The following is a 12,933-nucleotide window of genomic DNA, read 5'->3' as shown; positions in this document are numbered from 1 at the left end:
AGGCAAAGTGCCAACTCTATCTGTGCTGATTTTGGGCAAGATTGCATCCATTTGGGGCAGGATTTCTCCCAAAATTGCATGAGATCTTGTGGTGCTGATGGCAGTGCCTAATCTCTGCCATGCAGAGAGCAGGCAGTGGCAGGAGCAGGTAGATGGTGGCAGCAGAACCAAGGCAAAATTGGCACTTCTCGGTAGTGGCACCCTCCCTGTGGAACACCCTCCCTTCAGATGTCAAGGAAATAAACAACTACCTGACTTTTAGAAGACATCTGAAAGCAGCTCTGTTTAGGGAAGTTTTCAATGTTTGATGTTTTAGTATGTTCTGATATGTGCTGTGAGCTGCCCAGAGTGGCTGGGGAAATCCAGACAGATGGGCTGGTAATAATAATAATAATAATAATAATAATAATAATAATAATACAGTAACAATAATGATAATTATTATTATAATTATAAAGCCTATCAATCTTCTCTTGAATCTCTCTCTGGTTCCAGAGGGGATTCACATAATCTTTTAGCATTCTCAGAACCAGTGGGTATTTTTAATTAAAAAATGTTTAGAGGTACTCTCATTTTGACTCAAAAAAAAAAAATACATTTTATAGTTCAAATCTGGAAAAATAAATACAGTAAATGGACAAAAGTACAAAGATTCACAAAATGTTTGGGGTATTCATACCCCTGCGTCCCCACAGAAAAAAGCACTGCTCAGAACTCTCACATCAAGCAGGCTTTGGTACCCTATCTCCTGCAACATCTCTGTGCAGAAGTCTGCATTTGCAAGCTTCCCCTTCTCTGTTCAGTTGAGCGGAAAGGGTAGGAACACGATGTGCCATCCTGGTACAAGATAAGGGATCACAAGCTGCGACCTTGATTCTCTCATCAGCAGTACATTGAAAAGATAATCCTCTGTGCCCAACAGATCATAAACAGGTGTTTGGAGAAGGACAAGAGATTGGGGGGGGGGGGCTAGTTCTGAGTAACCCTCCATGCGCTGCTGGAGAGGTTCCGCAATGTGTACAGCTGTGCGTGGGTTTCATATGGCTGATGTACTCACTGATTACACTGTATGTGATGCACCAACCCCCCCGGGGGAGACTTGCCCACTCTTTTTAGCTGGGCAGCAGGGAAGAGCCTACTCTGTTGGAAATTGTTGTGTTGTGCGGGAGTCTGGACCTACCCATCCCTAATTTTGACTGCATCAAGATAGCTGGGGTTGCACTGGTTGGGTTTTGCTGTATGGCTGTATTCAGACAACATTTATTCCATTTTCTTTACATTTCCTTCCCGCCCTCCCCCCCAATTTTTTCATTGATTTTCCAAATTTATAACAAACATCAAAAAAGGAAAAAGGAAACAAACAAACAAACAAACATAGATCCTAATTGTAATAGTTCCATTTTTGTTAACATTGTTGGGTTACTTCTTTGAATCCCCCTGGCTGAGTTTCTCTGTATATCATTGTAACAGTTTTCCAAAACTATTTTCACATAAAATTTACTTAGTCAATTAACATCTTTCTTTCTTTTCATTTTTACTTTAAACATATTGTTCTATAACATCACATATTTAAATCCTAGGCCAATATGGTACTTGCAAGTATTTCTGTTTTAGTTATCTTAGCATATTTAGCTAAGTAGTCTTTAAATTTCGTCCATTCCTCCTGGCGTTCCTCCTCCTTCTGGTCGCAGACTCTTCCAGTCAGGTCGGCTAGCTCCCAAAAGTCCATCATCATCATCTGCCATTCCTCCACTGTTGGCACTTCTTGTGTTTTCCAGTTTTTAGCCAGCAAAATTCTAGCAGCAGCTGTGGCATACAAAAACAATCTAACATCTTTCTTGGGCAATTCCAAACCTATTATTCAAAGAAGAACATTTTCTTTACATTTCCTTACCTGATAGGCCACATGCAAACCATATATTTAAAACACTGTGGTGCTACTTTAGGCAATCAGGGCTTCCCCCCACCCAAAAAAAAATCTGGGAGGTGTTAAAACATTTACCACAACCACCCTTGGGTAGTGTTGGCTATCACTCGTAGCTGAGTAAGATTGTCTTCCATGAGCGCAGTGTTAACAGTGAGTCCGTAAGTGACTGTGGAGGCCAAATCTGGATCCACACGTCCTTCCACAGTGGGGACATTGGTTTCCGGGCAGGAGTTGATCACGGTGTGGATTTGACAAGCGTGCCTTCCTTTTAGTATGTTTCTCCCTTGCCTCCTGAGTTCAAGTGTCTTCAAAGCTCATGACACCTTTGGTAAAGGCTATTCTCCAATTGGAGCACTCACAGGCCAGGAGCAAGGATTCATTAAGAATGAAGTCTGTTTTTCTCTGAGAGGACCCTGTTCTTGCATTTAAGCAAACATGGCTTCCCCCAAATAATCCTTGGAGGTGTGGTTTGCCAAGAGTGCTGAGAGTTGTTAGGAGACCACCTATTCTCCTCACAGAACTAAAATTACCAGAGTTTCTCTGAAAACTGTAGCTCTGTGAGGGGAATAGGGGTCACCTAACAACTCTTAGCACCCTTAAACTACAAGTCCCAGAATCCTTTGGGGGAGCCATGACCATTAAAAGTAGTATAATACTGCTTTAAATGTATGGTGTGGCCTGAATATGGCTATGATCTTTCCCACAACATAAAAAAAACCCACCTGGGAATCTAGTGGAAGTTTAGTACCCATTCGTGTTCATTGTTTCCAGAGAGAAAATCAGCTTGCCACCCTGTTAACTTGGAAAATAGCAGGAGTTGTGTGTGACTAAATATGAAGCGGCATCCCAGCATACACTTCTTTCTCACCATTTAAAAACTAGTGTTCCATTGCAGTATATTGATCAAAAAGCCCAGTCCCATAGACCAACAGATGCTGCAGCATAAAAGGGATGTTAGAAACTGAGACAGAAGCGCCAGGAAAAACTAACACAATACAGTGGTACCTCTGGTTACGTACTTAATTCGTTCCGGAGGTCGGTTCTTAACCTGAAGCACCACTTTAGCTAATGGGGCCTCCCGCTGCTGCCGTGCCGCCGGAGCACAATTTCTGTTCTCATCCTGAAGCAAAGTTCTCCACCCGAGGTACTATTTCTGGGTTAGCGGAGTCTGTAACCTGAAGCGTATGTAACCCAAAGCGTATGTAACCCGAGGTACCACTGTAAACCCCACATATGAATGCAGATGACAGCTAAAAATCTAGTAGATTAGCAAAACGATACAAAAAACCAGGAACTGCGGGCTTGCCCTCCTAGTACGATACGAAGAAACAAACGATATTCTGAGTTGATCACCGCCCTCTCTGTCAGTTTAATATTTGCCCCTCTTCCACATCCTGCCTCTCTTGTGTTTTGCATTGTGAGCAAGTGTGGCACGTTCAGAGTTTTAACCCAAAGGTTTGTCCTGCAGCTTGAATAAGAATGTCCCCATCTTTGTCTGCACCATTGCCTATCCGACCGTCCCTTGCCCGCTGCACATCTTTGAACCATGCTACCGTCTGATGATCCGCAGATGTATGGAAACTGGCACCAAGCAGTTTGGGATGTGCCTTGGGGACCCTGTCAGAGGGTGAGTGACAGAGAGCATGATGCTGTTATGTGCTGCTAGACCAGCTTTGCCCAACATGAGTCCCTCCAGATGTTTTGGATGTGGGGGGGAGGGGGAGGAAGGGTCACTGCGCAGTGGTAGTGCACAATTTTCCTGCATATCCAGGTAGGGCTGGGAGGGGCTCTTCTCTGAATGCCTGGGGACCTCCTCCCAGTTGGCGTAGACCAGAGGGGAATAAGCCTCTTGAGTCCAGGGGCCACATTCCCTTCCCAGCAGGGGCTGAATTCCAGTGGTGGGTAGTACCAGAGGAAAACGTGGGTGGAGCAACAGGTGAACATTTTGCCTTTGTACAACAGGGTAGTTTGTGCGCACACTCACTCTTTCCTCCACCCAGGGAAGCAAGAGGCGTTATCAAGATTCAAGGGCACATTCCAGCCAGGCTTTGTCATGGACTGGTTGGGCACAGAGGAATGGTGGGAGAAACCAGCTGAGGAACCCCCAAGGGAAGATGGCTCAGAGCCTGCTGAGTGGTAGTGGGGCAAAGATGAATGGCCAGAGGGAGAAGAGGGGGCAGAGTGTGGGGAGGAGGTGTTGGAAGCTGAAGACGCAACAGGGTTTAGCGAGCAGGAACAGGCTGGGGCAGAGAGCAGTCCAGAATCTGAGGCAGAAGAGGAGGCTGTAGAGGAGGGGGGCCAAGAGGCAGAGAAGAAGCCAAGTAGTCTGCCTTTCCTGCTGTGACCAGCTCCCCTCCATCTTGGTTGCCCAGTACCCACAGAGGTATGAAGAGGGCAGAGCAGAGATACAGAAGGTGAGGAAGGCTCAGGCTCCTTGGAAGAAGGAGGAGACTTAGCTGTGGGAAGGCAGGGACCTTCAGTCCTTGCCACTTATAGGGGCAAGATCCACCAGCTGTGCTCACTAGGCCTGGCCTCCTGAGCTGTTTTTTTCCTTTAATAGCTCACACTGATGCTGTGTGAGTTATTACTGACCTGCTCCTGGTACCCAGCCCTGACAGGTACCAACACTCAATGAGGTTGCAACGCTGGGCCAATGAGGTGTGTGGTGTGGAGAGAGTCATGAGGGCCAAATAGAGAGGCTTGGAGAGCCACATTTGGCCTTTGGGCCTGAGGTTCCCAACCCCTGCTGTAGGCAATACTGAGTGAGATGGATCAATGGTCTGATTAGACAGCTTCCTATGGTTCTGTGGACCACAAGCTCCATCTGGCTGGGGGTAAATCCTAAAATGTCTGGAAGGACACCAAGTTGAGCAAGTCTGAAGTAGACTGCTGAATGTCTTCACCATTGACCTGTGGAAACTGCGACCAGAAAAGAGTAACTTTTGTTTCTTTACCTTGTCCTTTCTGGCTAACAGATTTGCAGATTATGGCTGTATGCTGGAGATAAAAAATGTGCAGTTCTTTGCTGACGGCCGATCTGTGATTGACAGTATTGGCAAGAGGAGGTTCAAGGTGTTGAAGCATGGCCAACGCGATGGATACAACACCGCAGACATTGAGTACATAGAAGATCAGAAGGTGAGCATTGACTCGATGTGCCAGAGCTACAGCTTCCAGAGTTCCCTGGGAACAGGAATTGTTGTTAAACCACTCTGGAAACTAGAGCTCTATGGTGTCTCCAAACAACTCTCAGCCCCTTTAACAGACTACAGTTCCTAGAATTCTTTGCAGGGAGCCATGAACGTTCTCCCTCGGGAGGTGGTGGACTCTCCTTCCTTGGAGGTTTTTAAGCAGAGGTTGGATGGCCATCTGTCATGGATGCTTTAGCTGAGATTCCTGCAGGGGGTTGGACTAGATGACCCTTGGGGTCCCTTCCAACTCTACAATTCTCTGATGCATAGTAGGGATGTGATCTTGTGTCCTCCCTTGACCATTGGACCGACAAGATAGTAACAGGACTATCTTGTTCCTTAGGCTCAGGGAAGGTGTCTGTCATGGCCTTGGCTCTGCAGACCCTAATTTGTGGAGTCCTGATGTTCAGTGGTCTCCTGCCTACCACTCTCTGGTTCAGTGTGCCCCAGTATCTGGCTCAGGGCCAGAAAGCCAGTCCAGCCCCTCAGCCAGTGGACCTGCGGCTATTGATTCAGTGTCATGGTCACCACTGCATTCTGGGTTCCTGACATATCCATGCTTTTTTACTGCTTTAATTTAATTTAATTTAATTTAATTTAATTTAATTTAATAACTTAACAGGATTTATATGCTGCTTCATCAAAACCTACCTGGTTTACATAAATATATACATTAAAATTACCAGGTAAGGTAAGTTGGGTGGAATATTTTTAAAAAATAAAACCAGCAGGTTCAAAGATAAACATATATAAAATAAAACTACATGTCAAATTGCCATGTCTGGGTAGGCTTGCATAATAATAATAATAATAATAATAATAATAATAATAAATTATAAAAAGGTAAAGGTACCCCTGCCCGTACGGGCCAGTTGTGTCCGACTCTAGGGTTGTGCGCCCATCTCGCTTAAGAGGCCGGGGGCCAGCGCTGTCCGGAGACACTTCTGGGTCACGTGGCCAGCGTGACGAAGCTGCTCTAGCGAGCAGCGCAGCACACGGAAATGCCGTTTACCTTCCCGCTATAAAGCGGTACCTATTTATCTACTTGCACTTAAGGGTGCTTTTGAACTGCTAGGTGGGCAGGAGCTGGGACCGAACGACGGGAGCTCACCCCGCCGCGGGGATTCGAACCGCCGACCATGCGATCGGCAAGTCCTAAGCGCTGAGGTTTTACCCACAGCGCCACCTGCACTGTGGGTAATTATATATAAATTATAGCAGGTGCCAAAAACAGTACAGTAAAGGCAGCTGCTTAATATCAATTATTTATTACCAGTATCATTCCATAGCCCCCTTTCCTCCAAGGAGCTGATTGTGGTATACTATTTTATTCTTGCAACAACCCTGTGAGCTAGGCCAGCTTCAGTGAGGAATGCCTTGACTTGAGCATCCCAAATCCAGCCTACAATCTTGACAACTAATACAGGTGCCTAGGTTTCTTTGTTAGAATCCCTCTAAAACTGTTTTTCCCCTGACGCTCCCTGGTGATACCTCCTGGGATAGCTCAGTTTGGTAGAGCATGAGATTTAATCTTAGGATTGTGGGTTCAAGCCCCATGTTGGGCAAAAGATTCCTGCGTTGTAGAGGGTTGGACTAGATGACCCTTGTTGTCCCCCTTCCAACTCTACAACTCTATGATTCCAGGTGCAAGGAGCAGAAAGTGCTGAGCTGATGCTCCTTCACGAGTCTGTATATGACGAGGCCTACCAGTGGTTTGATGCCCTCGGTGCAGGGCTCAAGGGTCGTATCCTCGGTCACTTTGGTCCAATGCCTGCCAAGGATTCAGATCCACAGGTAGGTACAGGATGTAACACTCCGGCAGGGACAAGAATTTGAGCTCACTCAATTTGCCCAGTTCAATCCCAGGCGTCTCCAGGCAGGCCTGGGAGTGTGAAAACATTGGAAACCTGGAGAGCTGCTGCCAGTCTGTGTAGACAGTACCAAACTGGATGAACTGATGGTCTGGCTTGGTATAAGGCAGCTTCCTCTATTCCTTAACCTTGGAGTGCACTGTTTAGAACAGAGTGATGCTTTGCATGCCATCCTTGCATTTTTTTGTGCATTTTACCTTGGGTATAGTTTCAGCTACAGTGGTGCCCCGCAAGACGAACGCCTCGCAAGACGGAAAACCCGCTAGACGAAAGGGTTTTCCGTTTTGGAGGCGCTTCGCAAAACGAATTTCCCTATGGGCTTGCTTCGCAAGACGAAAGCCCATAGGGAAATCTCCGGGACAGCGGGGAAGCGCAGCGCGTCTTCCCCACTGTCCTCGGACCTCCTCCCCCCGCCCGGCATCGGAGCTTCGTTCCGATGCCGGGGGGGGGGACGCTTCCTCCCCCCCCCCGGCATCGGAACGAAGCTCCGATGCCGGGCGGGGGGGGGGAATGCCTCCTCCCCCCCGCCCGGCATCGGAACGAAGCTCCGATGCCGGGCGGGGGGGGGACGCCTCCTCCCCCCCGCCCGGCATCGGAACGAAGCTCCGATGCCGGGCGGGGGGGGGGAATGCCTCCTCCCCCCCGCCCGGCATCGGAACGAAGCTCCGATGCCGGGCGGGGGGGGGACGCCTCCTCCCCCCCGCCTGGCATCGGAACGAAGCTCCGATGCCGGGCGGGGGGGGGGGAAATGCCTCCTCCCGCCGCCCGGCATCGGAACGAAGCTCCGATGCCGGGCGGGGGGGGGACGCTTCCTCCCCCCCCAGCCCGGCATCGGAACGAAGCTCCGATGCCGGGCGGGGGGGGGGAAATGCCTCCTCCCGCCGCCCGGCATCGGAACGAAGCTCCGATGCCGGGCGGGGGGGGACGCTTCCTCCCCCCCCAGCCCGGCATCGGAACGAAGCTCCGATGCCGGGCGGGGGGGGGGGGGGAAATGCCTCCTCCCGCCGCCCGGCATCGGAACGAAGCTCCGATGCCGGGCGGGGGGGGGAAATGCCTCCTCCCGCCGCCCGGCATCGGAACGAAGCTCCGATGCCGGGCGGGGGGGGTGGAACGCCTCCTCCCCCCGCCCGGCATCGGAAAGAAGCTCCGATGCCGGGCGGGGGGGGACACCTCCTCCCGCCGCCCGGCATCGGATGGCTTTCCTGAAGACTTGGGGTGGGAGGAGGGTTTTCCTTCCCACCGCCAACATTCAGAATGCTGTTCTGAATGTTGGCGGTGGGGAGGAAAAACCCTCCTCCCACGCAAGCCCTGGGAACAGAGGGAAAGCGCTGCGCGCCTTCCCCTCTGTTCCCGTACCTGTCCTGAAGGCTTGCGGTGGGGAGAAAAGCCCTTCTCCGCACCGCCAGCCTGGCAAGCGGTTTCCCTAGGAACGCATTAATTGATTTTCAATGCATTCCTATGGGAAACTGTGCATCGCAAGACGAAAAACTCGCAAGAAGAAAAAACTTGCGGAACGAATTAATTTCGTCTTGCGAGGCACCACTGTATTTAATTATATTAAGCTTATTCATATTGTTGTATACCATATTTTTCACTCCATAAGGCGCACCGGACCATAAGGAGCACCTAGTTTTTAGAGGGGGAAATCAAGAAAAAAAAAATCTTATTCTCCCCCCCCAGCCCCAAAGAACAGCGGACAGGCTGCACGGACAGTCTTGCTCTCCCGGCTTCAGCAAAAGGAACCTGAAGCCTGTGGAGCGCAGCGGGAACTCACGCTGCGCTCCAAAGGCTTCAGGCGGCTATCCCTCTCACTCTCCAGGCTTCAGCAAAAGCAACGCGAAGCCTCCGGAGCACGGAGGGAGCACTCCCTCTGCGCTTGGTAGGCTTCCCGTTACTATCACTGAAGCCAAGGAGCCTGCATTCGCTCCATAGGACGCACACACATTTCCCCTTAATTTTTGGAGGGGGGAAAGTGTGCCCTATAGAGTGAAAAATACGGTACGTTGCCTTTTAATTTAAGATGTTACAATTAGGTTGGCGGTTCCTGAATACGGGGTTCCATCCTGCCACTTTCTCCAATTATTAACCATGGCTGTTAACAATAATGCTTGCTCTTCCTTGCAGAGCAACCCCAATGGCCCTGCCTGGTGCTGGTGGATCCTTGCTGTCTTTCCTCTTGAGAGCAGAGCCCAGCTCCCATTTCTTGCCATGACATCCCTGAAAGACCGTCTCCTCGGCATCAAGCGCATTCTTGACTTCATGGCCAACCCGGGACCATGAGGATAAGCGGCGCAAGAGATCCTGTGAATCCTGTTAGAATACTTGAGCGTCTCTCAGCTGTTTCCTTACACTGATGACTTCTTGAGCTTTCTCTCCTGCTATTACATCTCATTGTCTGCAAGGTTAATGGGTGGGTGGAAGAGCCCTTTAACTAGTTGCAATGATGTGTTAACAGAGAATGATTTTTTGGAGCAAGAAATGGCTCTAACTTGAGTTCATCAACACAGCAAAAACTATAGCTACTGTGCGGGGAGCATGCAGCACGATCCCAAGCACGTTCTACTCAGAAGTAAGTCCTGAAAAGCGTGACAGGTCTTCATTTCCATGTAACCACGCTGAAGGGCTGCAGCCTTAATGTTGTTGAGTTGGTTCTTCAGTTCAAAAAGAATTACCAATGTTTCCATAAATATATAGATATCTTTCTACATATATGCATAATGAAAGTGAACAAAACTGATGTGAACTTTTTTTCTTTTTCCTTTTTTGCTATAAATTTTTTTTTTAAAGGTTTGTCCAAATTTTTATTTTATTTTATCTGGGAACAGATGCATTGAAATATTTCTGGTTTAATGTGAAGCTGAAATAACTAGCCATCGTGCTGTTTTATTTCAAGGCATATTCCAAAGGGTTCTGGTTTGGTGTTTTTTTTTAAAAAAAAATCTGTATATTAACAGTATTCACAAGTTTTTGATGGATATTATTAGTATTATTTTGGACTAAAAAATGTTTATTTGGTTTTCAGTTGCAAATTTACAGCATGATCCTCTAATGTAAATCCTGCTACATTCAGTGGTGATTAGCTTACTCCCCTAGAAAGTGTGTTTAGGATCATAGCCTAAGACTGTGTGTATTCTTCATAGAAGTCTGGCTGTTTTGCTATCTTATAGTGTTTTTAATAATGAACATGAAGATGGGGGGTGGGAGTGTTAATAATACACAGTCTCATGCTTGATAACTAGTTTGCTTTTACATTTTGTGTAAGGTCTAAATGTCACTGATAAAATGGGTTGGATCCAGACTTTGTCATACTTAGGGTAGACCCATTGACATGAATGTGACATTATCATGATGACTAACCTAAGATTAATTTAGGTGGGTCTGTTCAAAGCATGACTAACAGCACCACCATAACCAAGTCCACTTAGAAGTAAGTTGCTTGAATTTAATAGGACTTACATCTAGGAAAGTGGGGTTTGGGTTGCCACTGAAGTCTGGATCCAACCCTCTAATTTTTGAAGATGTGTCAAGGTATGCTTCGATGGATTTCTCTCTCTCTCTCTCTTTTAAAAAGAACAGCAAAAATAGTACTTACAATTCTTTCTGTGAGTACAGAATTATCTGTACCTGGTACCAGGAATCAGATAACATCTGGACAAATCCTGTTTTGACATTTAATTTGTTAAAAGGATGTTCAAGGACAGCAGTGAGGGTCAAAGGAAGAATGATCAGGGACAGGGGAACAAGGTGTACATAACACATTGTCCTTCATATTGTTGTTTAGAGAAGCTTGCTGTGACAGTTTGCTTTGGGTTTGCTGTTATTTTTCTGATCTAAATGAATGTTGTGGCTTTGCCAAGCTGAGCTCTTAGGTGGCTGTTCACAAAACAACTGCAGACCACTTTGAAGAGACTCTTTTACAGCATTTCTTTGGTAGCCTTTATACCGGGGACAGGTTGGATGGCAGCAACAGGAGGACACAAAGAACTTTGCACATAGGAAGATTATGTGCATTGCCAACAGGAGAGTAACAGATTGAGATACTGCTCCCACTGGCTTTATCAGTGTTACTCTCCCATTGGTAATTCTCAATTTACCGTACTCTCCTTGGGAATGTATTCCTAAATTGGAGAACGGTCATTGCTCAGTGGTAAAACATCTGCCTGTATGCAGAAGGCCACCAGTTCAATCCCTGGCATCTCCAGTTAGGACTGGGAGAGACCCCTGCCTGAATCCACAGAGTCACTTCCAGTCAGCATAGATGATATTCAGCTGGCCGGACCATTGATCTGACTCTATTCTAAGGCAGCCTCCTACATTCCCTTTCCTTTGTTGCTTTTCTGACACCTGCATCCTCTGGCTCCCAATTGCTGCAAAACTGCATTGTTTTTATTTAGATAAGGTGATAACAACATCACTTTTTAAAATCATGTATCTTTTATCTTAACTGTACTGTGAGGCTGGTGGTGGTTTGGATGCCTCCTAACGTATTTCTGGACAGGTTTTGCTGCAGTTCTCTGAAATGCTCTTACATGAGGTCTGCATTGCAAATGGAAATGCATTGCAGTTGTATAAATTTTGGGGGGAGTGGTGGAGGGGAGATTGAGTTGTTCTGGGGCTGAAAACTACTGTGATGGACGTCAATGTGCTGAAACATTTACCCTTTTTAAACTTCAAAGAAGGAGGTTGAAATGCTGCTGCCACTGCGCACTGCTCCCCTCCTCCAGACTCATGATGAAAACCTGTCCTTAAAACCAGGTGAAATGTCTTATTTAATATTTGCACTCCTACCGATTGCATTGCCAGATTTATTTATTTTATTTTTAAAGAAATCTGTTTATTTTCTACTGGAGTACTCAAGGCAGTTTACAAAAATATGAAATAAAAATGGCAAAAGTAGGCAATGATTGAAAACAAGATGGTGCAAAGGTATCATGAGATCTATATATACATATACATGTGATCAAAGGAGAAGACTTAAATGCGGGGTATAGCAATTAAAAACAGTTCATAATAGCCGAAAGCCTGGCAGAATGAACATGGATCCCTACAGACGTTCCTTTTATTCTGCATTCATGACGATTTGTGCTCTTGATGGTATCGGGGTGATTCTACTTGATTCTGCTTTCAGTACTGTTTGTGCCATCTAGCAGTTCGAAAGCACGAAGTGTAAGTAGATAAATAGGTACCACTTGGGCGGGAAGGTAAACGGCATTTCCGTGCGCTGCTCTGGTTTCACCAGAAGCAGCTTAGTCACGCTGGCCACATGACCCGGAAGCTGTACACCAGTTCCCTCAGCCAATAAAGTGAAATGAGCGCCGCAACCCCAGAGTCGGCCTTTTACCTTTACCCTTCCAAATAGCAATAGAACAATAATATTGCAGGAGCATCCCAGAACAACTGTTGCAGAACAGCATACGACAGTGCTATTTTTCTAGAAGAAGAGGTGCCGGAACTCACCATGAATGCCTCCTTTATTCTCTTCTTATGGCAATGATGCCCACCTGAGAGGTGCCAGAACTGAGTTCTAGTGAGTTCCAGCTGAAAAAAGGCCTAACATGTGGACAGCCTAGTGTAAATCTGCCACTAATGCACTATTATTACATAAATGACTCCTCGAAGAAGGGGCAACCCTATGACACTTAAAGAGATGTATGGTGGACCTAAATGGGGATGCAATTCCAGAGCAGTACTGCCACCATTAGAAAAGTCCTTTCCCCAAGTACTTACAGATCTGTAACTTCCAACAGACTTGGGAACTGGGGCAGAGGATGTAATTTCCACCTGCTCATTGGCTGTGCTCTAGCAATTGTGGAAAGCAATTGAGGAAAATGCCCATGAAAAAAGTCAAAGTTGGTTACGCTACTAATCTGACTCACTGCTTTCTACATAAATCTCCATTGTGTTCTATTTTGGAGGACAGTTCTCTGCATTTGAAGACCTCTAT

At 46.9% G+C, this 12,933-nt stretch overlaps 1 protein-coding gene across 2 annotated transcripts in view; it reads left to right on the top strand.

Annotated features, from left to right (window-relative positions):
* The window catches only part of LONRF3 (LON peptidase N-terminal domain and ring finger 3), a 46,360-nt gene extending 33,681 nt beyond the window's left edge, over positions 1-12,679 (top strand). For both annotated transcript variants that reach the window (XM_080991110.1, XM_080991109.1), the window contains exons 9-12: positions 3,396-3,554; positions 4,903-5,065; positions 6,763-6,912; positions 9,114-12,679. In XM_080991110.1, coding sequence (XP_080847236.1) covers positions 3,396-3,554; positions 4,903-5,065; positions 6,763-6,912; positions 9,114-9,269 — 628 coding nt within the window. In that variant the 3' untranslated portion in view covers positions 9,270-12,679. The remainder of the gene's footprint in view (positions 1-3,395; positions 3,555-4,902; positions 5,066-6,762; positions 6,913-9,113) is intronic.
* Positions 12,680-12,933: the final 254 nt, after the last annotated feature.

This window comes from Podarcis pityusensis (genome assembly GCF_964106645.2).
Source record: "Podarcis pityusensis genome assembly, chromosome: Z".
NCBI lineage: Eukaryota > Metazoa > Chordata > Lepidosauria > Squamata > Lacertidae > Podarcis > Podarcis pityusensis.
The sequence above is the reverse complement of the archived record's forward strand: the minus strand, read 5'-3'. Positions and strand labels throughout refer to the sequence as shown.